The sequence below is a fragment of the Ranitomeya variabilis genome, chromosome 1 (genome assembly GCF_051348905.1).
Source record: "Ranitomeya variabilis isolate aRanVar5 chromosome 1, aRanVar5.hap1, whole genome shotgun sequence".
NCBI classification, from domain to species: Eukaryota; Metazoa; Chordata; class Amphibia; order Anura; family Dendrobatidae; genus Ranitomeya; species Ranitomeya variabilis.
In genome coordinates this window covers 557,896,474-557,919,428 of record NC_135232.1, presented here as the reverse complement: position 1 = coordinate 557,919,428, position 22,955 = coordinate 557,896,474, and the positions used below count along the sequence as shown (strand labels likewise).

The 22,955-nt window shown below is 43.1% G+C and overlaps 1 protein-coding gene across 1 annotated transcript; it reads left to right on the top strand.

Moving 5' to 3' along the window:
- The first annotated feature begins 15,825 nt into the window (after window positions 1-15,825).
- LOC143797120 (uncharacterized) lies at window positions 15,826-22,585 on the top strand. Its single transcript, XM_077281056.1, has 3 exons — window positions 15,826-16,120; window positions 21,339-22,499; window positions 22,556-22,585. The coding sequence occupies exons 2-3, from the start codon at window positions 21,345-21,347 to the stop codon at window positions 22,583-22,585; spliced, it is 1,185 nt and encodes a 394-aa protein (XP_077137171.1). The 5' UTR covers window positions 15,826-16,120; window positions 21,339-21,344.
- Window positions 22,586-22,955: the final 370 nt, after the last annotated feature.

Below are 22,955 nucleotides of genomic sequence, written 5' to 3'. Positions count from 1 at the left end.
TAATTCCGCTTTTGACCACTATGTGCTCATTGGCGTCGGCTAGATTTTATCTAGCTGGTCCGGGGTTAATTTACCTAGTGCTCGGATTGGAAGCTGGGCCATGCCCACTGCCTTTAAATAGTTCTCCTGAACTTTGGGTGTCGCCGATTATAGCTTCTGTCTTGTGCGTTGTTATCTCGGTCTGGAGTGGTGAGCTAGTAGTTGGAGTATCGTTGCTGGTGGTGTATTTCCCTTTGTCTAATTTACTCCTTCCTATATTTGTATTTATTTTGCCCTTTGCACTTATTGTGCATTCCTGAGTGACTGCGGCGTGGCATATATTTTTTCCGTTATCCTTGTCTGTGCTAACTGTGGGTATTGGTGTATTATCGTTTCACTGGGTGGCGGGCGGTGGTTTCAGCCTAGGGTTGAAACAGGAGACAGGGTGAGGTTCGAGGCCTAGACATGAACACCATCAGTGTAAACTCTAGGTAGAGGGTCAGTCAGGATTTCCCTAGTCTGAGGGAAATTGCAGGGGCCCGGGTTATTTGCTCTTGCCCACCTAGTCTTCCTGTGACACTGGCTTCCACACTTTCTCTACGGTGATATCCCCACCCTCATCACAGGTGATTTCAACATCCCCATTGCTTTTCCCCTCTCCCCATCTGCTGCTCACCTTTTATTTGTAACCTCCTCCTTCAGCCTTTCGCAGCTTACTAAGTCTCCAATGCATGAAGACAGAAACTCCCTCAACTTGGTCTTCTCTCGGCTTTGCTCAGTGGATGATTTCACAAACTCCCCTCTCTGTTGTGAATTCCGTTCTTGGGCTCCCTCCGGTGGTTGTAAATGGCACTTTTGTGAATTCTGCCCTTGGGCTCCCTCCGGTGGTTTTAAGTGGAACTGCTGCTCCTTAGGTTTAGCTTTAGCAGCTGCTTCCACTGATCGTCTCTCCTGGCTCTGCTATTTAGCCTGGCTCTGGTCTTCAGTCAGTGCCAGCTGTCAATTTTTCTTGGTTGGATTCAGATCTCTCCTTGGATTTCTCTGATAGCCTGTCCATTTCAGCAAAGATAAGTCCTTGCTTGTTCTTTTGGTGGTTCACTTGCTGTGGACTTAATTGTTCAGCTCATGTTATGTTTTTTCTTGTCCAACTTGTTAGTATGATATATTCAGCTTAGCTGGAAGCTCTGGGGTTGCAGATTTGCCCGCCACACCATGAGTCGGTGTGGAGATTTTTTGTAAACTTTGTGTGGATTTTTTAGCTTTTAATACTGACCGCACAGTATTCTTTTCTATTCTGTCTATCTAGCTAGAAGTGGCCTCCTTTGCTAAAATCTGTTTTCATTCTGTGTATGTCATTTCCCTCTCCACTCACAGTCAATATTTGTGGGGGGCTATCTTTCCTTTTGGGATTTTCTCTGAGGCAAGATAGCTTTCTGTTTCCTTCTTTAGGGGTAGTTAGTTCTCAGGCTGTGACGAGGTGTCTAGGGAGTGATAGGAACATCCCACGGCTACTTCTAGTGTTGGTGTTAGGATCAGGAACTGCGGTCAGTACAGATACCACCTCCTCAGTGCTCGTCCCATGTTGCTCCTTAACCACCAGGTCATAACAGTTCAGCTGGCCCACAATGTGTTGAATGCATCTCAAAAGAGGGGGAAAAAAAGTTCTGAGCCATTTTTTTTTTCTGCAGCCTGTTTTGTCTTTTTTTTCCCTTTAATCTCTGGGTGGTTCAGGATTTTGATGCTGATATGGAGGTTCAGGGTTTGTTCTCTCGTGTGGATCAACTCGCTGCAAGGGTACAGAGTATCCAAGATTATGTTGTTCAGACTCCAGCTTTAGAGCCTAGAATTCCTACTCCTGATTTGTTTTTTGGGGATAGATCTAAATTTTTGAACTTTAAAAATAACTGCAGATTGTTTTTTGCTTTGAGACCCCGTTCCTCTGGTGACCCCATTCAGCAGGTGAAGATTGTCATTTCTCTGCTGCATGGAGACCCTCAGGATTGGGCATTCTCCCTTGAATCAGGGGATCCTGCATTGCTTAATGTAGACGCATTTTTTCAAGCGCTCGGATTGCTGTATGACGAACCTAATTCTCTGGATCAGGCAGAAAAAACCTTGCTGGCTCTGTGTCAGGGTCAGGAAGCAGCGGAAGTATACTGCCAGAAATTTAGAAAGTGGTCTGTGCTCACTAAATGGAATGAGTATGCCCTGGCAGCAATTTTCAGAAAGGGTCTTTCTGAAGCCCTTAAGGATGTTATGGTGGGGTTCCCCACGCCTGCTGGTTTGAGCGAATCAATGTCTCTAGCCATTCAGATTGATCGGCGCCTGCGTGAGCGCAAGGTTGTGCACCATATGGCAGTGTCCTCTGAGCAGAGTCCTGAGCCTATGCAATGTGATAGGATTTTGACTAGAGCAGAACGGCAGGAATTCTGACGTCAGAATAGGCTGTGTTTTTACTGTGGTGATTCTGCTCATGTTATTTCTGATTGCCCTAAGCGTACTAAGAGGGTCGCTAGGTCTGTCACCATTAGTACTGTACAGCCTAAATTTCTCTTGTCTGTTACCCTGATTTGCTCATTATCGTCCTTTTCTGTTTTGGCATTTGTGGATTCAGGCGCTGCCCTGAACTTAATGGACTTAGAGTTCGCCAGACACTGTGGTTTTTCCTTGCAGCCTTTGCAGAGCCCTATTCCCTTAAGGAGGATTGATGCTACACCATTGGCCAAGAATAAACCTCAGTATTGGACACAGTTGACCATGTACATGGCTCCAGCACATCAGGAAGATTGTCGTTTTCTGGTGTTGCATAATTTGCATGATGTTGTTGTGCTGGGTTACAGGTACATAATCCGGTGCTGGATTGGAAATCTATGTCTGTGACTAGTTGGGGTTGTCAAGGGATTCATAGTGATGTCCCTTTGATGTCAATTTCCTCTTCTCCCTCTTCTGAAGTTCCTGAGTTTTTGTCGGCTTTCCAGGATGTATTTGATGAGCCCAAGCCCAGTTCCCTTCCTCCTCATTGGGACTGCAATTGTGCTATTAACTTGATTCCTGGCTGTAAGTTCCCTAAGGGCCGACTTTTCAATCTGTCTGTGCCAGAGCATGCCGCCGTGCGGAGTTATGTTAAGGAGTCTTTGGAGAAGGTGCATATTCGCCCGTCTTCGTCACGGTTGGGAGCGGGATTCTTTTTTGTTGCCAAGAAGGATGGCTCCTTGAGACCCTGTATTGATTATCGCCTTCTCAATAAGATCACGGTCAAATTCCAATACCCTTTGCCTTTGCTTTCTGATTTGTTTGCGCGGATTAAGGGGGCTAGTTGGTTTACTAAGATTGACCTTCGAGGGGCGTATAATCTTGTTCGTATTAAACAGGGTGACGAATGGAAAACAGCATTTAATACGCCCGAAGGCCATTTTGAATACCTTGTGATGCCATTCGGGCTCTCTAATGCTCCATCTGTGTTTCAGTCCTTTATGCATGATATCTTCCGGAATTATCTTGATAAATTCATGATTGTATATTTGGATGATATTTTGATTTTTTCTGATGATTGGGAGTCTCATGTGAAACAGGTCAGGATGGTATTTCAGATCCTTCGTGCTAATGCTTTGTTTGTGAAGGGGTCTAAGTGCCTTTTTGGAGTTCAGAAGGTTTCTTTTTTGGGTTTCATTTTTTCTCCCTCGGCTATAGAAATGGATCCTGTTAAGGTCCAGGCCATTCATGATTGGATTCAACCCACATCTGTGAAGAGCCTTCAGAAATTTTTGGGCTTTGCTAATTTTTATCGCCGTTTCATTGCTAACTTTTCCAGTGTGGTTAAGCCCCTGACCGATTTGACGAAGAAAGGCGCTGATGTGATGAATTGGTCCTCTGCGGCTGTTGAGGCCTTTCAGGAGCTTAAACGTCGATTTACTTCTGCCCCTGTGTTGCGTCAGCCGGATGTTTCCCTTCCTTTTCAGGTTGAGGTTGACGCTTCTGAGATTGGGGCAAGGGCCGTTTTGTCTCAGAGAAGCTCTGATGGTTCTTTGATGAAACCGTGTGCCTTCTTCTCCAGAAAGTTTTCGCCTGCGGAGCGTAATTATGATGTCGGCAATCGGGAGTTGTTGGCTATGAAGTGGGCATTCGAGGAGTGGCGACATTGGCTTGAGGGAGCCAAGCATCGCGTTGTGGTCTTGACCGATCATAAGAATCTGATTTACCTCGAGTCTGCCAAGCGGTTGAATCCTAGACAAGCTCGATGGTCCCTGTTTTTCTCCCGTTTTGATTTTGTGGTCTCGTATCTTCCGGGATCTAAGAATGTGAAGGCTGATGCCCTCTCTAGGAGTTTTTTGCCTGATTCTCCGGGAGTCCTTGAGCCGGTTGGTATTCTCAAGGAGGGGGTGATTCTTTCTGCCATCTCTCCTGATTTACGGCGGGTGCTTCGGGAGTTTCAGGCTGATAAACCTGACCGCTGTCCAGTGGAGAAACTGTTTGTTCCTGATAGATGGACTAGTAAGGTAATTTCTGAGGTTCATTGTTCGGTGTTGGCCGGTCATCCTAGGATTTTTGGTACCAGAGATTTTGTTGCTAGGTCCTTTTGGTGGCCTTCCTTGTCGCGGGATGTGCGTTCTTTTGTGCAGTCCTGTGGGACTTGTGCCCGGGCCAAGCCTTGCTGTTCCCGTGCTAGTGGGTTGCTTTTGCCTTTGCCGGTCCCTGAGAGGCCCTGGACGCATATTTCCATGGATTTTATTTCGGATCTTCCTGTTTCCCAGAAGATGTCTGTTATCTGGGTGGTTTGTGACCGGTTTTCTAAGATGGTCCATTTGGTACCTTTGCCTAAGTTGCCTTCCTCCTCTGATTTGGTTCCATTGTTTTTTCAGCATGTGGTTCGTTTGCATGGCATTCCGGAGAATATTGTGTCTGACAGGGGTTCCCAGTTTGTTTCTAGGTTTTGGCGGTCCTTTTGTGCTAGAATGGGCATTAATTTGTCTTTTTCTTCAGCATTTCATCCTCAGACAAATGGCCAAACTGAGCGAACCAATCAGACCTTGGAAACCTATTTGAGATGCTTTGTGTCTGCTGATCAGGATGATTGGGTGACCTTCGTGCCGTTGGCCGAGTTTGCCCTTAATAATCAGGCTAGTTCGGCTACTTTGGTTTCGCCTTTTTTTTTGTAATTTTGGTTTTCATCCTCGTTTTTCTTCAGGGCAGGTTGAGCCTTCTGACTGTCCTGGTGTGGATTCTATGGTGGACAGGTTACAGCAGATTTGGACTCATGTGGACAATTTGACGTTGTCTCAGGAAAACGCTCAACGTTTTGCTAACCGTCGTCGGTGTGTTGGTCCCCGGCTTCGTGTTGGGGATTTAGTATGGTTATCTTCTCGCCATGTTCCTATGAAGGTTTCCTCCCCTAAGTTCAAGCCTCGCTTTATTGGTCCTTATAATATTTCTGAGATTATCAATCCGGTGTCTTTTCCTTTGGCCCTTCCAGCTTCTTTTTCCATCCATAATGTTTTCCATAGATCTTTGTTGCGGAGATATGTGGTGCCCGTGGCTCCCTCTGTTGATCCTCCTGCTCCGGTGTTGGTTGAGGGGGAGTTGGAATATGTGGTGTAGAAGATTTTGGATTCTCGTTTTTCGAGGCGGAAGCTTCAGTATCTGGTCAAGTGGAAGGGTTATGGTCAGGAGGATAATTCTTGGGTTGTTGCCTCCGATGTCCATGCTGCCGATTTGGTTCGTGCTTTTCACTTGGCTCGTCCTGATCAGCCGGGGGGCTCTGGTGAGGGTTCGGTGACCCCTCCTCAAGGGGGGGTACTGTTGTGAATTCCGTTCTTGGGTTCCCTCCGGTGGTTGTAAATGGCACTTTTGTGAATTCTGCCCTTGGGCTCCCTCCGGTGGTTTTAAGTGGAACTGCTGCTCCTTGGGTTTAGCTTTAGCAGCTGCTTCCTCTGATCGTCTCTCCTGGCTCTGCTATTTAGCCTGGCTCTGGTCTTCAGTCAGTGCCAGCTGTCAATGTTTCTTGGTTGGATTCAGATCTCTCCTTGGATTTCTCTGATAGCCTGTCCATTTCAGCAAAGATAAGTCCTTGCTTGTTCTTTTGGTGGTTCACTTGCTGTGGACTTAATTGTTCAGCTCATGTTATGTTTTTTCTTGTCCAGCTTGTTAGTATGATATATTCAGCTTAGCTGGAAGCTCTGGGGTTGCAGATTTGCCCTCCACACCGTAAGTCGGTGTGGAGATTTTTTGTAAACTCTGTGTGGATTTTTTAGCTTTTAGTTTCAATAAGTTTTTATTTTTCTGAACAAAAGAATAACAACAATTTTCCCGTGCAAGGGAGTAATATGCAATTTAAATCTCGGGAGGTAAACAATAGCCGATCAACGACTGGATAATACAAAATAAACATTCATAGACAACAAGACAAGGACAAGGGAGGAGTGTACATGAATGAGGGATAATTAAGTATTTTGTACTGAATATCATGAGCGAACACAAGCAAGCAGGATAATATTAAAGTCTGCCCTAGATTTACATTAGTGTCCAGTTCCATCCAGGGTCGCCAAGTCTGATAGAAGATGTCCCATGTGTCACCTCTCGTGGCTTGGATTCTTTCGTAGAGTAAGATGGTGTTCATTCTGTCGACGACCAGTGACATTGAAAGAGAAGCAGTCTTCCACCTCGATGCGATGTGTAGCTTTGCAGCCATGCAAAGTTGGCAGACTAGATTGTGAAGTTTAGTAGAGAAGCCAGGTACTCTAGCTCCCAAGAGGAAAACAGCCGGGTCTAGTGGTACCACCCCACCATACATTTTTGTCACAACTGACTGAACCTTTCGCCACAATGCCGAAACCACCGGGCATTCCCACCAAATATGTTTAAGGTTTCCCTGAGCTCCACATCCCCTGAAGCAACGGTCCGATACATTCGGGTAAATTGCGTGTAATTTACTCGGGACCTGATATGTCCTATGCAGGAGTTTAATGGATGTCTCAACCAACGAAAACTGATAGCTTCCTTTAGAAAGTGTAATGCAATTTTTCCTCCATTCCTCTAGGGACATTGATATATTCAAATCTGTCTCCCAATGTTCCATAAAAGGGAGCTTTTTGTCACCTTGAGTGTTATTTAGGGAGGCGTAGATAAGGGAGATGGATCCCCTACCCAGTGGGTCACTTGAACATTTCTGTTCAAAATTTGTGGGGCGTAGGGGGACCCCAAATTGTAAAGTCTGTTTGGCAAAATGGAAGATTTGACATGTACGCAATGTCTCCTCGGGTGGTGGTGTAAGTTTTTGGATAAACTCTTGTTGGGTAAGTAGGGCGTGGAAGGGCGTGCAAAGATGTTTCAGGGTGGTTATGCCGTTGGAGATCCACCAGGAGAAGGGACGGGGATCTAGTCCCGGTATAAAATCAGGATTATGGAAGAGGTTGGTCAATAGGGATGCTCTAGATTGTAAATCATGTTTAAACCTCTCTTTCCACCAGATGATCAGGGAGTGAAAGGAGAACGGCGCCGTTACATGAAGACTCTTTGGGAGTTTCTGCAAAGACCAGAGTAAGCCTGATAGGGAGAAGGGAGCCATGAAGGAGGATTCTAAATCGATCCATCTGGGTCGGTTGTCTCTGCTAGTACAGACATTAATTAGTTGGGCTAGTTGGGCTTACTTATAGTATAATATAAAATTGGGTAAGGATAAACCCCCCAATCTTCAGTGTATAAATAAGGTTTTCTGTCGAATCCGAGGTCTCTTGCCCTGCCACAGAAATCTCGAAATTATGGTATGGATTTCATGTAATGTCTTGGGTGGTATCGGAATAGGTAGTGATCGGAAGAGGTATAGAAATTTTGGGAGGGTAACCATCTTAATGGCGTGCAATCTGCCAAGCCAAGATAATGTCATCGAGGACCATCTAGCGATATCTGATTGGAGGTTTTTTAGTAGTGGGAGGTAGTTCCATTTAAATAGAGTCGACCTGTGGGAGGTCAGGTTAATTCCTAAGTAGGTCAGGTAATGTTCTTTTTTAGTAAATTTAAATTGGGAAACTATGTTAGTTTGGGTGTCTTTTGGGGTACTAATAAATAGAACCTCAGATTTGTTGACGTTGATCTTAAGGCCTGATATGAGTTCAAATTCATGGAGAACGGTAAATAAATTTGGGAGTGAAATAATTGGGTTGGTGAGGGTCAGAAGTAGGTTGTCTGCAAAAAGGCTTGTTTTATATTGATCATCCAGATCCTGAGGACCCCGGATATTAGGGTTAGTTCGAATGGCTTCGGCCAAGGGTTCCATAGCTAGGGCAAACAAGGATTTTTTAGCTTTTAATACTGACCGCACAGTATTCTTTTCTATTCTGTCTATCTAGCTAGAAGTGGCCTCCTTTGCTAAAATCTGTTTTCATTCTGTGTATGTCATTTCCCTCTCCACTCACAGTCAATATTTGTGGGGGGCTATCTTTCCTTTTGGGGATTTTCTCTGAGGCAAGATAGCTTTCTGTTTCCTTCTTTAGGGGTAGTTAGTTCTCAGGCTGTGACGAGGTGTCTAGGGAGTGATAGGAACATCCCACGGCTACTTCTAGTGTTGGTGTTAGGATCAGGAACTGCGGTCAGTACAGATACCACCTCCTCAGAGCTCGTCCCATGTTGCTCCTTAACCACCAGGTCATAACACCTCTCCCGCTCTCATGACCACAACCTTCTTTCATTCTCCATCAAGAACTGCCATCCTGCTCAGGTCACCCCTAATTTCCACACATATAGAAATATACAGGGCATTAACACCAAGAAACTTATGAAGAACTTGCAGTTATCACTGGCCCCTATCTCATCCCTCTCATGTCCTGATTCTACACTGAAGCATTACAATGAAATACTGCAACATGCCCTGGATGAAGCTGCACCTCTTATACATAGAACATCAAAGCACAGACGTCAACAAACCTGTCAATGGCTGCAAACACGTTTCCTGCAGCATTGCTCTCGGTGCGCCGAATGTCTGTGGAGAAAGTCCAATCTACCCGAAGATTTCATCCATTATAAGTTTATGCTTAAAACATACAACACTGCCCTTCACCTGTCCAAACAAACCTATTTCAACACCCTCATCACCTCACTGTCACGGCGCCGTTTTGCGCTGCAGCTCCTGCTGCCGCGCCTGCCACTCACCTTGCTGTTCGCCGACATACCTACCCGACCTGGCGCGCTCCTGCGGTGTGCGCACGCCTTCCGGTCTCTACTCCTCCAGTCTCGCCGCCGGTCCCTGGCTCCTGCGCATTCGCACTCCTCTCTCCAACTCCTTCTGCGCACACGCACTTCCTTCCTCTGCTCTGCAGATGCTCCGTTCCTCCTCTCTGTGACTCTGGAGGATCTCTACCCGGGAAGTTCTGCAGCACTCGGTCTATTTAAGGTAACTTTTCCTCTGCCTCTTTGCCTAATTGTCATTTGTCCTCATTTGACCCAGGTCCCTTCATACCTTGCTCTGTCCTCTGCATCCGTCATACCCTGCTTGTCCTGTGTTTCCGCCGTACCTTGCTCTGTCCTGAGCATCCGTTATACCCTGCCTGTCCTGTGCATCCCTCATACCCTGCCTGTCCTGTGTGTCCGCCACACCCTGCCTGTCCTGTGTTTCCACCTTACCCCGCCTGTCCTGTGTTTCCGCCATACCCAGTCCGTCTTGGGCGTCCGCCATATCCAGTCTGTCCTGGGCGTCTGCCATATTCTACCTAATCTTAGTCTCAGTCATTGCCAGCCTGCCCTGTGTCTCCATCATTGCCAGTTCTGCGACTTTTCCACTCCTACTTCCTGTCCCTGGGTATCAGCTTCTGTGGCAATAATCTCCTTCGGGCCTGCCCCTAACACTCCCTCTATTGGGGGTGGTCCACCAGGCCAGCTCACCCGTGGGAGGTTGTCATGGTTCTACAGGTTCACTTTAGGAGTTCCTAAAGCTGTGACACTCACTATCCAATAACCCGAAATGTCACTTTGACACTTTTCATTCCCTACTCAACCCAAGAGTGCAGGTCCCAACCACGGATCTCCGCGCTGACGATCTGGCGAATTATTTCAAAGAAAAAATTGATCATATCCGACATGAAATTATCTCCCAATCCCCTCATACCATGCACTGTCTTCCCTGCCCCACTGCATCCAACTTACTCTCTGACTTCGAACCAGTCACAGAAGAAGAAGTAATCAGGCTCCTTGCATCTTCTTGCCCAACCACTTGCACCAGTGAGCCCATTCCGTCACATATCCTCATGTTCCTTTTCCCCTGCTGTCACCACTCATCCAACAAAAATATTCAACCTTTTTCTCTCTTCAGGTATCTTTCCCTCCTCATTTAAGCATGCAATCATACATACATTACTTAAAAAAATCCCTCGACCAAAACTGTGCCGTTAACTATAGACCTGTCTCTAATCTTCCCTTCATCTCTAAACTCCTGGAATGCCTGGTCCAGTCCCGTCTTAGCTGCTCTGTCTCAGATAACTTTCTTCTCGACTCTCTACAATCTGGTTTCCACTCTTTACACTCTACCAAAACTGCCCTTACTAAAGTCTTGAATGATCTACTAACAGCTAAATCTAATGGTCACTACTCCATGCTAATTCTCCTGGATCTCACTGGTTCATCAGCTCCTCCTCACTATGCTCCTTTCCATCGGCCTCAAGGACACCGTTCTCTCCTGGTTCTCCTCCTATCTATCTGACCGCTCCTTCACTGTATCTTTTGCTGGCTCCTCCTCCTCTTACCTTCCCCTTACTGTTGGGGCTCCTCAAGGATCAGTTCTAGGCCTCCTCCTCTTCTCTTTGTATACTGCCCCTATTGGTCAAACAATCAGTAGATTTGGTTTCCAGAACCATCTCTATGCTGATGACACCCAATTATACACTTCTTCTCTTGATATCACGCCTGCCTATTTAGAAAACACCAGTAATTGTCTTTCCACGGTCTCTAACATCATGTCCTCCCTCTATCTGAAACTGAACCTGTCAAAAACTGAACTCCTTGTGTTTCCTCCCTCTACTAATGTACCTACGCAAGACATTGCGATTTTCGTGTGTGGTTCCACCATTACTCCCTGTCACAAATCACACTGGATATGTCAGGGATCCCACCAATATGTCACGGATCACGGGGAAAATACCTTTATCATCCCCACCACTCACACCAATTTGTCATGAACCAGGGTTGTTTGGTTGCCCCTGGTTCTTTCTGAAGGGGATTTATCTACTGTATATCCCACTTCCCAGTTCCGGTTTGGAACTTGCAGCTCTCTGGCGCCCCTCTACCCTCAGGTCAGTCAGGGTACTGCACCAAGGATAATTAGTCAACAGAAAGGCTGCCTGCTATGTACTGGCGATTGGGCACGCTGCAGCGAGGGCGATATAACTACTCCCACTCAGGCGGGAACAATAATTATCAACGCCACCGGTCATTGCAAAGACTCCCAAGTGCACAGTACAAATTCTGCTGCCACCAGCTGCGATTCTCTAAATTATTAACGGGTCTGGAGCCAACCCAAATCAGTATCATAATTCACCTCAGAGGACGCGACAGTTCATTATAGAACAAGGAGAGACAAGCTAGTAATTTTATATTTTACTCCACAAAAAGGTAGACAGTGTTTACAGATGTATAAAAAGATATTATAAAGGAGAAAAATCATATGTACAATACAATTACAAATAAAAAAAGGATTAAGATTGAAAAGAACACTTACAGGTCGTTATGTCATGTCATCATCATGGCTGGCCATGTGCTGAGGAGGAGGGTCTACATCTAGATGCATCACACATCTGTACAGCAGCTAGACCCCGGACAAAAGACACATGAAGACTGCTTGCTTCACTACTTATTTCCTAGCCTAAAACCCAGGCACTCCCCCTGTGGTGACCTCACTTAGAGGCTGAAAATCTCCCCTTTTACTTAGTGTTATGGCAATCAGTTTTCTACCTAGCTCGCTGTATGAATCTCGTATGCTAAATACACCAGGATCATGAGGTGCACCATGTTGGAATGATTCTAAGTGTAAATATGGCATAGTTACATGACCCGCTTATGGAGAAACCAGCACTTTGCACTCGTTGAGTTTATCTTCTAGCTATTTCAGGGAGTTATAGATCCCTCAATGGACATCCAGAATATATAATTCTTATATCTCTAGCCCGGATCGGTGCCCCTATATATCACTTTAATAGACCAAAGAATCTCATGCTTTCTATACTAGTTTTGGCCAGTACCAGGTGGGAGGGGGAATGAGTAGTGTTCACAGAGTCTGGTATTTGCAGCGTAGAGCTATATAAATTCTTGTGGGAAGAGGGAAACTGAGGGGTTTTGAATTACACACACAGGCAGCAGGCAGAGAAGAGGGGGGGTCGGAATGGCCCACAGCGTGTGTCTGCCATGGAACCTTCTAGAACTAAACTCATAATATGGCATTTTTACATTATCGTGACACTCCCCAGCAACATGCCTGCTGTTTTGGGGTCATACTTGATTCAGAGCTTTCATTCACCCCCACATCCGATCACTGGCTCGCTCTTGTTATCTGCACCTCAAAAACATTTCTAGAATTCGACCCTTTCTTACTTTCGACTCTGCAAAAACTCTCAATGTTGCTCTTATTCATTCTCGTCTGGACTATTGTAACTCTCTACTAATTGGCTCCCTCTTACTAAACTCTCCCCTCTCCAATCTGTCTTGAATGCTGCAGCCAGGATCATATTCCTCACCAATCGTTACATCGATGCCTCTACCTTGTGCCAGTCATTAAACTGGTTACCCATCCACTCCAGAATCCAGAACAAACTTATTACCCTCACCCACAGAGCATTCCATGGCTCAGCACCACCCTACATCTCATCCCTCGTCTCAGCCTACCATCCTACCCGTGCCTCCGTTCTGCTAATGACCTGAGGTTAGCATCCGCAATAATTAGAACCTCCCACTCCCGTCTCCAAGACTTTTCACATGCTGCGCCAATTCTTTGGAATGCACTACCCAGATGCATATGATTAATCCCCACAGTTTTAAGTGTGCCCTAAAAATGCACTTGTTCAGACTGACCTACCATCTGAACACATTAACCTAGCTATCCCTGTGTTGCCCATAATTTACCATTACCAGATTTCTTGCATCATGTTCTCACATGCTTTATGCATTTAATAGCCCTCTGTGTCTGTACTGTTACATACTTAGGCTGACAACCGGTTCATGCAGCATTACATGAACATCTGATTCTTACACTTTGGCTGGTCCGAACAACGAAAGCAATTGGTACCATCCACCTTTTGTGTATCCCCTTTTCCTCATAGATTGTAAGCTTGCGAGCAGGTCCCTCATTCCTCTTAGTGTCTGTTTTGATCTGTGTGTTTGTTGTCATGCTGTAATGTCTATTGTATGTACAAGTCCCCTCTAAAATGTAAAGTGCTGCGGAATATGTTGGCGCTATAGAAATAAAATTATTATTATTATTATTATATTATTATGTGTAAGTGTCTCAAGTACGTGTGCAAACTGTTACCATACGTACTGGAGACACTGATATGTGAAGAGGACCATAGAATAGGAGTGCATGACATTTTGTGGACCATGGGCCACATTTTCATACTGAACCAATTTAAAGGGGTTCCTACATGAATATATCACCAGAACCACCATCAGTACATTAATAATACACCACCAGAAGTTTTGAGTATTTGAGGATGATTTGAAGAGTTTCTGCTCCAAAAAATAAAGTGTGAACATACACTAAGTTACACTGAGGTTTTTGAGCAGACATTGAGCAGAATTTCACCAAATTCTGCTACTAATCCTTATAATAATTAATAAGTTTTGAGTTTTTTTAAAGTTTTAGCATAGCCATTATGTTATTTATTTTACTCACTTACAGTAGTGTTCAAAATTAGAGATAAGCGAATATTTCAATGTTCGGTTCAGATTACGTTTGCCGAATTTGCAATATTCTCCGCCAATTAATTCAAATATCAGTTTTCTAGACTAACATTGTCAGAAAAATTTAAGGATAGTAACATGGATAGTTAAGTCCAAGGATGTGGAGGCCTGACGGTCTCGGAGGCCTACTGCTACAAGCAACACGCATGAAGGAGACTGTAAAATCCAATAATAATATATATAATCACTTACATATGGATAATTACATGAAATCAAATAAAGAACCAAGGGTATAGGGAAAGTGTATGATACAGTTTCTGAAGGTCTTGTCATTGACCATCTGTCCTCTGCATGTCAAAAGCTAGAGGGTGTTTGTGAAGCCCAACCTATATTTGGATGTCTAGCGTTATTTCTAGCCGGTAAACAAGTGTAACTAAGTAACCTAACATGAGATAATGCATAGGATCATCTACTTTTATGGTATAGACCATTGGCATGGAACTGGGTTACCTTATATGGATATTATGTAGGAGAAAATAGAAACCCATGAAAGTCTATGGGACGGATTTGTATATAAACCGTCTCTTCTCAGCATGTGTTGGGGGTCCTCATACCTTGAGCCTCTCTACATGGACGAACACATCATCACACAAGACCATATGTAAGATCAATGCTTGCTTTCATTTTCTTTTAAATCTAATACTTAAGATTTGTGTGCAATGAACTTATAATTAGTGTTGAGCATTCCGATGCTGCAAGTATCGGGTATCGGCCGATACTTGCTGTATCGGAATTCCGATACCGGGATTCCGATACTCTTGTGGTATCGGGTATCGGGTATCGGAACAACATTAATGTTAAAATGTGTAAAAGAGAGAATTAAAATAAAAAATATCGCTATACTCACCTGTCCGACGCAGCCGGGACTTCAGCGCAGGAACCGGCAGCGTTGTTTGTTTAAAATTCCCGCTTTTACATGGTTACGCGAAGTCCCGGCTTGTGATTGGTCAGGGCGGCCATGTTGCCGGGCCGCGGACCAATCACAGCAAGCCGTGACGAAAATACGTCACGGCTTGCTGTGATTGGTCCGCGTCCCGGCAACATGGCCGCCATTAACCAATCACAAGCCGTGACGTCACGGGAGGCTGGAAACGCGCTCATTTTAAAAAGGGCGCGTGTCCAGCCTCCCGGCTTGTGATTGGTTGACCGCGGCGCAACCAATCACAAGCCGTGACGTCACGGGAGGCTGGACACGCGCCCATTTTAAAATGAGCGCGTCCAGCCTCCCGGCTTGTGATTGGTTGACCGCGGCGCAACCAATCACAAGCCGTGACGTCACGGGAGGCTGGACACGCGCCCATTTTAAAATGAGCGCGTGTCCAGCCTCCCGTGACGTCACGGCTTGTGATTGGTCAGGGCGGCCATATTGCCGGGACGCGGACCAATCACAGCAAGCCGTGACGTAATTTCGTCACGGCTTGCTGTGATTGGTCCGCGTCCCGGCAACATGGCCGACCTGACCAATCACAAGCCGGGAATTGACGTAACCAAGTAATAGCGCGATTTTTAAACAAACAACGCTGCCGGTTCCCTCGCTGAGGTCCCGGCTGCGTCGGACAGGTGAGTATAGCGATATTTTTTATTTTACTTCTTTCTTTTACACATTTATATGGTTCCCAGGGCCTGAAGGAGAGTTTCCTCTCCTTCAGACCCTGGGAACCATCAGGAATACCGTCCGATACTTGAGTCCCATTGACTTGCATTGGGATCGGGTATCGGTATCGGATTGGATTCCGATACTGTGACGGTATCGGCCGATACTTTCCGATACCGATACTTTCCGATATCGGAAAGTATCGCTCAACACTACTTATAATTTACTTTTTCTTCATTTTTGTAATCACTCTTTTTGAATGGACATTAAATGAGTTCTGTTTTATCCAAACAATTATATTTTTGCTTTTCTTCCCAATCCTCACTAAGATACATTTTTTCTAACATTTTGGCGAGCCTTAGCCAGATCTGATTTTTTGTCTTTTCTGTGAGGAATTTCAGCCTTTTCAGGGGGGAGGTTGCTAAAACACCTGTTTTGAGTTGTTAAAAGGCACAGAAATTCTACTATATCGTGTTACAAAAGTCAGACTGAACCTACACACAGAAGTGAGGATACGTGATGCAAGTCCCATATACGGAGCTCTGAAGGATCCATAAAGACAGAGGATCTTCCATTGACTATTGGACCAATCCAGGAGGAAAAGAATTTCCATAGGTAAGAGAATGGAATTTATCCATGAATACTCTAAGAAGAGTAATATACAGTTTCAGTTTGTTCATAGCCATACAAATGCACAATTATGGTCTAGTCTGTATAACCAATGTGAAGCAGAGAATCTTAAAATTGATAAGAAGTTTTTTTCTGTAAAAAAGTTGCAAAGGAAGCTGCAGAATGTAATGCACATGGTCCGAGTGTACAATAATTTAGTTTTTGATAAAACTGAAACACAGACACAAATATGTACTATTACACAAGACATTGATCATACTGACATACAAGGTGTCACACAAGAAGCTGATGGAGATTACTTTGACTGTCCAAATTGTTTGATATTGTCTGAACATATTGAACAATTGGAAGATCAAATTGATACCAGAACAGAATTATTGTCCAAATTGAGACAAGATATTAAAAAAGCTTCTGTTGTTACACGATCAAAAGACCAAGAAGACAATGCTTCTGCATCATTTATACCTGACACACAAGAATTAGATGAATCAGTAGATTTACATGCAGAAGAATTGCAACGGAAAAAATTCCATGACAGAGCTGCACGCATTAATCTAAAAATACACGATCAGTTAATGAAAATTGCAAAAGACATTCCAAAATTCAATGACAAGATGGATGCCTTTTGCAATGCAGACATTTTTGAATCAAACACAGACAAATACAATCTTAATGATGAACAGAAAAACAAGATTTTCAAAGTATGGTTACCCTCACATATGGGAAGAAGGTTACAGACCACACCCAGATTAAATGAGAATCATGAATTGACACATAGTACAAGAGAGGACAGACTTAGGCAATTAAATTCTTACATCACAGGAGAGGCCACTCCGAATGCTGAAATTTTGGAACAATTAAAAACTAATATTAATGAGGATCCATTTGTATTTTTGGTAAAATTTGAGCAGGCCTATAGGATGGTGATGGAAATTGGGCCTAATCAGGAACCAACATCCATGATCAGATTTTTTGTGAAAAAGTTCAGATATTTGGATCCTGCCTCAGAACAAATGGCTAGTACTCAGCCATCATTGCAAGAAGCAACAGTTTTTATCGACATAGTAAGGAGATCCATGAAGCAAAATCAGGTGAAGGCTAAAATAGCAGTAATTCATGAAAAAGAGGATAGTCAGCTGAATCTTAGACCCACAGTAACATTCAAGAGTAGAGATTACGTGGAACAAAGAGGAAAAAATACTACACAAAGAAACAATATCCATTGTTATTTCTGTGGTATACCTGGACACTTAAAGTGGCAATGCAGAAAATTCTTGAGAGCAGAATCAGAGACAGGTACACAAGGGACAGGTAATCTTGGAAGGGAAAATGGTCTCATGCCAAAAGTATCCACCAGACCTTCTGCACCTCCATTACAGTCTAATGCCCCCACTCACACTGACAACAGACAAACGCAGTCTCCATATGCACCATTAATCAGACAGATCCGAGAGATGACAGTTAAGGAGACTGAGTCCAGAAATAGAATGCCGAGTGCTCTCAAAAAGGACACTGGACTTCTCCCATCTCCTTCATCCTTCTGACAATCACAGACAATTCCAACACCTCATCCACTGGAATTTGTGACTCGAGTTACATTAGATGAATGTGGAAGACCATTTGTCAAGGTAAATCTAGCAGGACAGAATGTTGTATTTCTCATTGATACAGGAGCTCAGTTAAGCGTCACAAATCTTGATCTGAAGCTACAACCAGATTCACCAGTTTGTACAATTGTTGGTTTTAGTGGAAAAGGTGGAACTAGAGCAACCTTAGTTACTGATGTGATATTGGAAATACCTAGTTCTTTCAAAACAGGAATTGACATTTGGTATTGTCGTGACTCTGAAAATATACTTGGCACGGATTTTATGCAGAAATTTGGATGGGTTGTTGATCTAGGAAATCAGGTGATCTGGAAGGATTCTAATGGTTGTAAACCTGTAGTCATTGATCCTAGTGATTATAGCCATGTTGGAAGTATTTGCTTAAATGATGTTGTGTCAACAGATCATCTGTGGCCTGAAACTGGTGGTGATGAGGTATTGACAGAAATTGTACAGCTTTTTCCTTCTCTTTGGGCTCAGTTCAGGAATGAAGTAGGGACCATGAAAGATGTAATTGTAAATGTCGAGGGGCGTGATCCCCCACCTCAGCGTCAGTATAAATTGCCTCCAGAATCAATTGAGTCTATGTCAAAGATCATACAGGAATTGTTAAAACAAGGTGTCATCCGAAAGGCTAATTCTGTAAGTAACAATCCTTTGTGGTGTGTTTTGAAATCTGATGGTTCTTATCGGATGATATTGGATCTGTGGATGTTTAATAAACATACTCCCAATGTAGCACCCATTGTTGCAGATACTCATGACATGATGGCAAGGTTGAATGCAAAGGCAAAATACTTTTCTGTACTAGATATCAGTAATGGTTTTTTCAGTATACCTCTTGAAAAGAGTTGTCAGTACAAGTTTGCTTTTACTTTCTTGGATGAGCAATACCTGTTTTGCAGGTTACCTCAGGGAGCTCATTTGTCACCGAGCATCTTTCATCAGGCATTGGCAAAGGTATTGTCTAAATTTTCAAGGCCGGACTGTATTTTACAGTATGTGGATGATATTTTGCTATCCACAGAAGATAAGGAGTCACATGTTTCACTTCTGAAAGAGTTGTTTGAGCTGCTGCATGATGCAGGGTTGAAATTGAACACAAAAAAGGTCAAATTGCTGCAGACTGAGGTCAGATTCTTAGGGGTATTGTTGAGCCCAGGTAAAAGACAACCATTGCAGGAAAGGATAGATGCAATTGCTTCTTTGCCAGTTCCAACATCATACAAGGCAGTACGACATTTCTTGGGTCTTATAAATTTTTCAAGGGAGTTCATTGAGAATTTTGCAGACAAAGCCAGGCCTTTGTATGATCTTTTAAAAAATGAAAACAGTGAGTATTTTGGTCCTTGGGGTGATGAACAACAAACCTCATTTGAACAATTGAAAATGAATTTACAAACTGCACCTGCTTTGTCCACAGTAGATCCTACGGCTCCATTTGCTTTGCAAGTGCACACATCAGAGACTTCTGTGTCTGCTGTGCTGCTACAGTTGCAAGGAGAAGAGTGGAGAATTTTGGGCTATTTTTCTAAGCTTCTCTCACCTGTTGAAAGAGGGTTTGAGACATGTGCAAGACACCTGGTAGGTGTGTACTTTGCAGTCAAAGCAACTGAACACATTGTTGGGTTCAACAAAATCATTTTGCAAACTCCTCATTCTACACTAAAACTTCTCTTTGAGAATAATATCCCAGGTGTGTCACATCAGAGATTTGCTCATTGGTTATTGTCATTGTCTCCCAAACAAATTGAGGTAGATTACAAAGCCAAATATGTTCTTCCTCAGTTGATGCAATATGAAGGACAAACTCATGATTGTTTGCAGTCTTTTCAGGATCCATGTCCATCTCTTTTCAGACGGAAGGCAGAGGCAACAGATGAACCAATTTTTGTTGATGGTTCCAGATTTTATGCAGATGGACATTACTATGCAGGATATTCCATTTTTTATCCTAAAAGAGAACAGGTAGTAAAACACAAATTACCAAGTCATTTTTCAGCTCAAAGGGCAGAACTAGAAGCAGTGAAAATGGTGCTACAGCTGAACGAAGCTGATGATCAGTGTCCCATTGTAATCTACAGTGATAGCTCCTATGTTGTTAGATTACTGACAGATTATTTGCCAGTTTGGGAAAAAAGAGGCTATGTAGATTCTTCAAATAAGACTCTTGTACATAGTGACACACAGAAAACAATTTTCAAAATAGCATCAAAAACCCCTAATGGTTTTGCTATTGTCAAAGTACCAGCCCATAAAAAAACTGATGATGAATTATCTGTAGGAAATGCTACTGCAGATAGGTTAGCCAAAGAGGCAGCCCTGACAGGAGAAGAAGTGTTTCAACCAGAGACTATTGAGCTTTTAGCAGTTCAAAGAACGGACACGCATATCCCTTCTTTTGCGGAAGAACAGGAGAAAGACACATCTCTTGTTGCTTCCCGGGTTGATCCAAAACCTCCCTTTGTTTGTGAAAACGGGGTTTTGTGTCATGACTTAAACGGGGAGTTGCGTCCTGTTGTACCAAAACATCTACAGGCTGAGTTCACAAAATATAATCATGAAAGTTTGGGTCATTTGGGCCAACAGAAATTGTTAGACATTCTCAGAGAGAAATTTTACTGGGAAAAGATGGAAGAGACAGTACAAAGTATTGTCCAATCATGTCTCATTTGTGCCCAAATTAATCCAAGACCAAAAGGACAGAAACCGCCACTACTCCGAACCGCACCTGCAGATGGTCCATGGTCTACACTACAAATCGACTACATTGGTCCGTTACCATCAGGTAAAAATGGTCTCAGGTATGTATTGGTTGTGGTAGATGTTTTTTCCAAATGGGTTGAAATTTTACCTGTCAGAAAAGATGATGCTTTGTCTACAGCTAGAGCATTAGTTAATCATGTCTTTTGTACTTGGGGGATCCCAAGAATGATCTCCTCTGATAGAGGAAGTCACTTTACAGGAAAAATCATGCAAGCCGTTTGTACTATTCTAGGGGTACAACAACAGTTCCATGTACCTTACCATCCACAGTCTGCTGGTATTGTGGAAAGGATGAATAGGACAATAAAATCCAGAATTGCCAAGATGCTATTGGACAAAGGCAATACTTGGGTTGATGCCGTACCTTTTGTATTGTTGAGTGTGAGAGGAACAACTTCTTCCACAACTCAGTTCACTCCTTTTGAACTAATGACAGGAAGAAAAATGCCATTGATTTTTCCACATGAACCATTTTTGTCTACATCTCAAAAAGATGCTGTTGCAAGGTCCAAATGGTTGCAATTGTTGCAGGAAAATTTGAAAACAATTCTTCCTCATGCTGCATCAAGAATGCAGAGAATGGAGCCACCATATGAGTCCAAATTCAAAAAAGGGGCTCAGGTGATGATCAAAACTTTCAGGAAGAATGGACCTTGGGAAAGTAACTGGGAAGGTCCCTTTGATATCATTGAAACCATGGGACAAGTTATGATTCTTGTGCAACGAGCATCAAACGTGGTTAAAAATACCCGCAGGCAACAAAGAGTGTGGGTACATGTTGATCAATGCAAATTGTATATTGCAAAATAATGATACTGCATTTCTTTTAGGAAGAAATGAATTCCAATAAGAACTGGAATATGGAACACCATGACCTTGATGGAAGGGATTCAACACCAATCCTTCGAGAAAAGACGACAGTTCCCAGGAAAAGTTACTATCTGATGGGAATCGCATTTCTGCTGCTATGTACTATTTCAACTGTGATCTACGCAGAAGACATCTTACATCGTGAAACAGACACTAGTGAAGTGAATGAACCTTTCAGAAGAACTCTACATTCGAGGAAACCAAGAGGATCAAGTTTACAAAACCTTAAAGATGAAGACATACCGGACAATTCAGTAGATATTACTGGAAACATCTGCATGGGTTATGGGGTGAAATGCTGTATTGAGCTACACTTCATACACGACACTGACATAATATTACATGCTACTACAGGACCTAAGACTGGGTTTATACAGTTACAAGGAGATTATGTACACAATAATAAGACGGGTACATGGGAATGTAATCCTACAGATGTGTTATACTGGAATATAGAGATAAGAGGTGAAGAAAAAGCTGTGTGGTCAGGAGATATTACAAATGATATGATCACAAAAGGGAAAGCTGGAACATCCAAAACAGATATTTGGTTGAAAACACAACTTTTTGGGAAAACTTTAGATCCTTCATTACTTTCTATTACAGAAGAAGATGAAGATTGGGTAAAAACATGGAACTTCCAGATAACTAGAGAACCAGTACAAGTACAGGTATCTGTAATTTTTACAGTAACTAATACTATAGTTCCAGAAGTAAGGGTTACACCACAAACAGTACATAGCCAAGAAAATATGTCTCCTTTGTCATTAAAATGCAACACAAGGTTAGAGTTACCTTCGGAATCTCTGTTAACCTGGACCAAAGATAATTTATTTTTGGGAAGTTTTGCAAGTGGTCCAACAAATGTTATACACAGAGGTCAATCCGGAAATGTGAGATGGTTGAATAAGAATTTTATTTTTTCTGTAGATAATCCATCTCCTAAGGATTCTGGACTTTATCAATGTTGCGTTTTAACGAAAAATAATTACAAACAATGCAAAAATGTAAATGTAAATATATGGTCAGCAGTAGATAATGTTTGCACACAGACAAGATTTCAAACATCTACTCCTTTCCAAATTAACCAATTCCAATCTAAACCTATATTACGAGATGGAGTGTTCATGACTATGATATGGACTTTTAATATGTCTAACTGGAAAATCTCTTCTAGATATCCCCAATGTCAATCACATCTCATTAATATGGAAATGGGAATAGAACAATGGTTTGGGAAAAGAACTCCAACACAAGTTAGAAGTAAGAGGGGAGTGTTGGAAGGAATTTTGGGGGGATTAGGTACAGTAGGAAGTCTAATTAACACTATGGACATACATACACTTAAATCAGATTTGGAAAATATTGGGTATATCGGAGGTAAAGGAGTAAAGATTCAGAAAAGTTTGAATCAAGTTCTTGAGAAAATGGTTTTGACTACTGCTTCTGTATTGGGGTCTTCTGTCTCACATCTACAAGATGCTACTTTAGCATTAATAGAAAGTGAACAGGAATCTCAAGTGGCCAAAACATGTCTAGAAATTCAGATTGAATATTCCACCAATCTAAAAATGATT

Coding starts and splice junctions, on each gene's coding strand:
- LOC143797120 (XM_077281056.1), top strand. CDS start 21,345: ATGAATTCCAATAAGAACTGGAATATGGAACACCATGACCTTGATGGA. Junction 22,500..22,555: donor AACCTATATTACGAGATGGA/GTGTTCATGACT, acceptor AATCTCTTCTAG/ATATCCCCAATGTCAATCAC.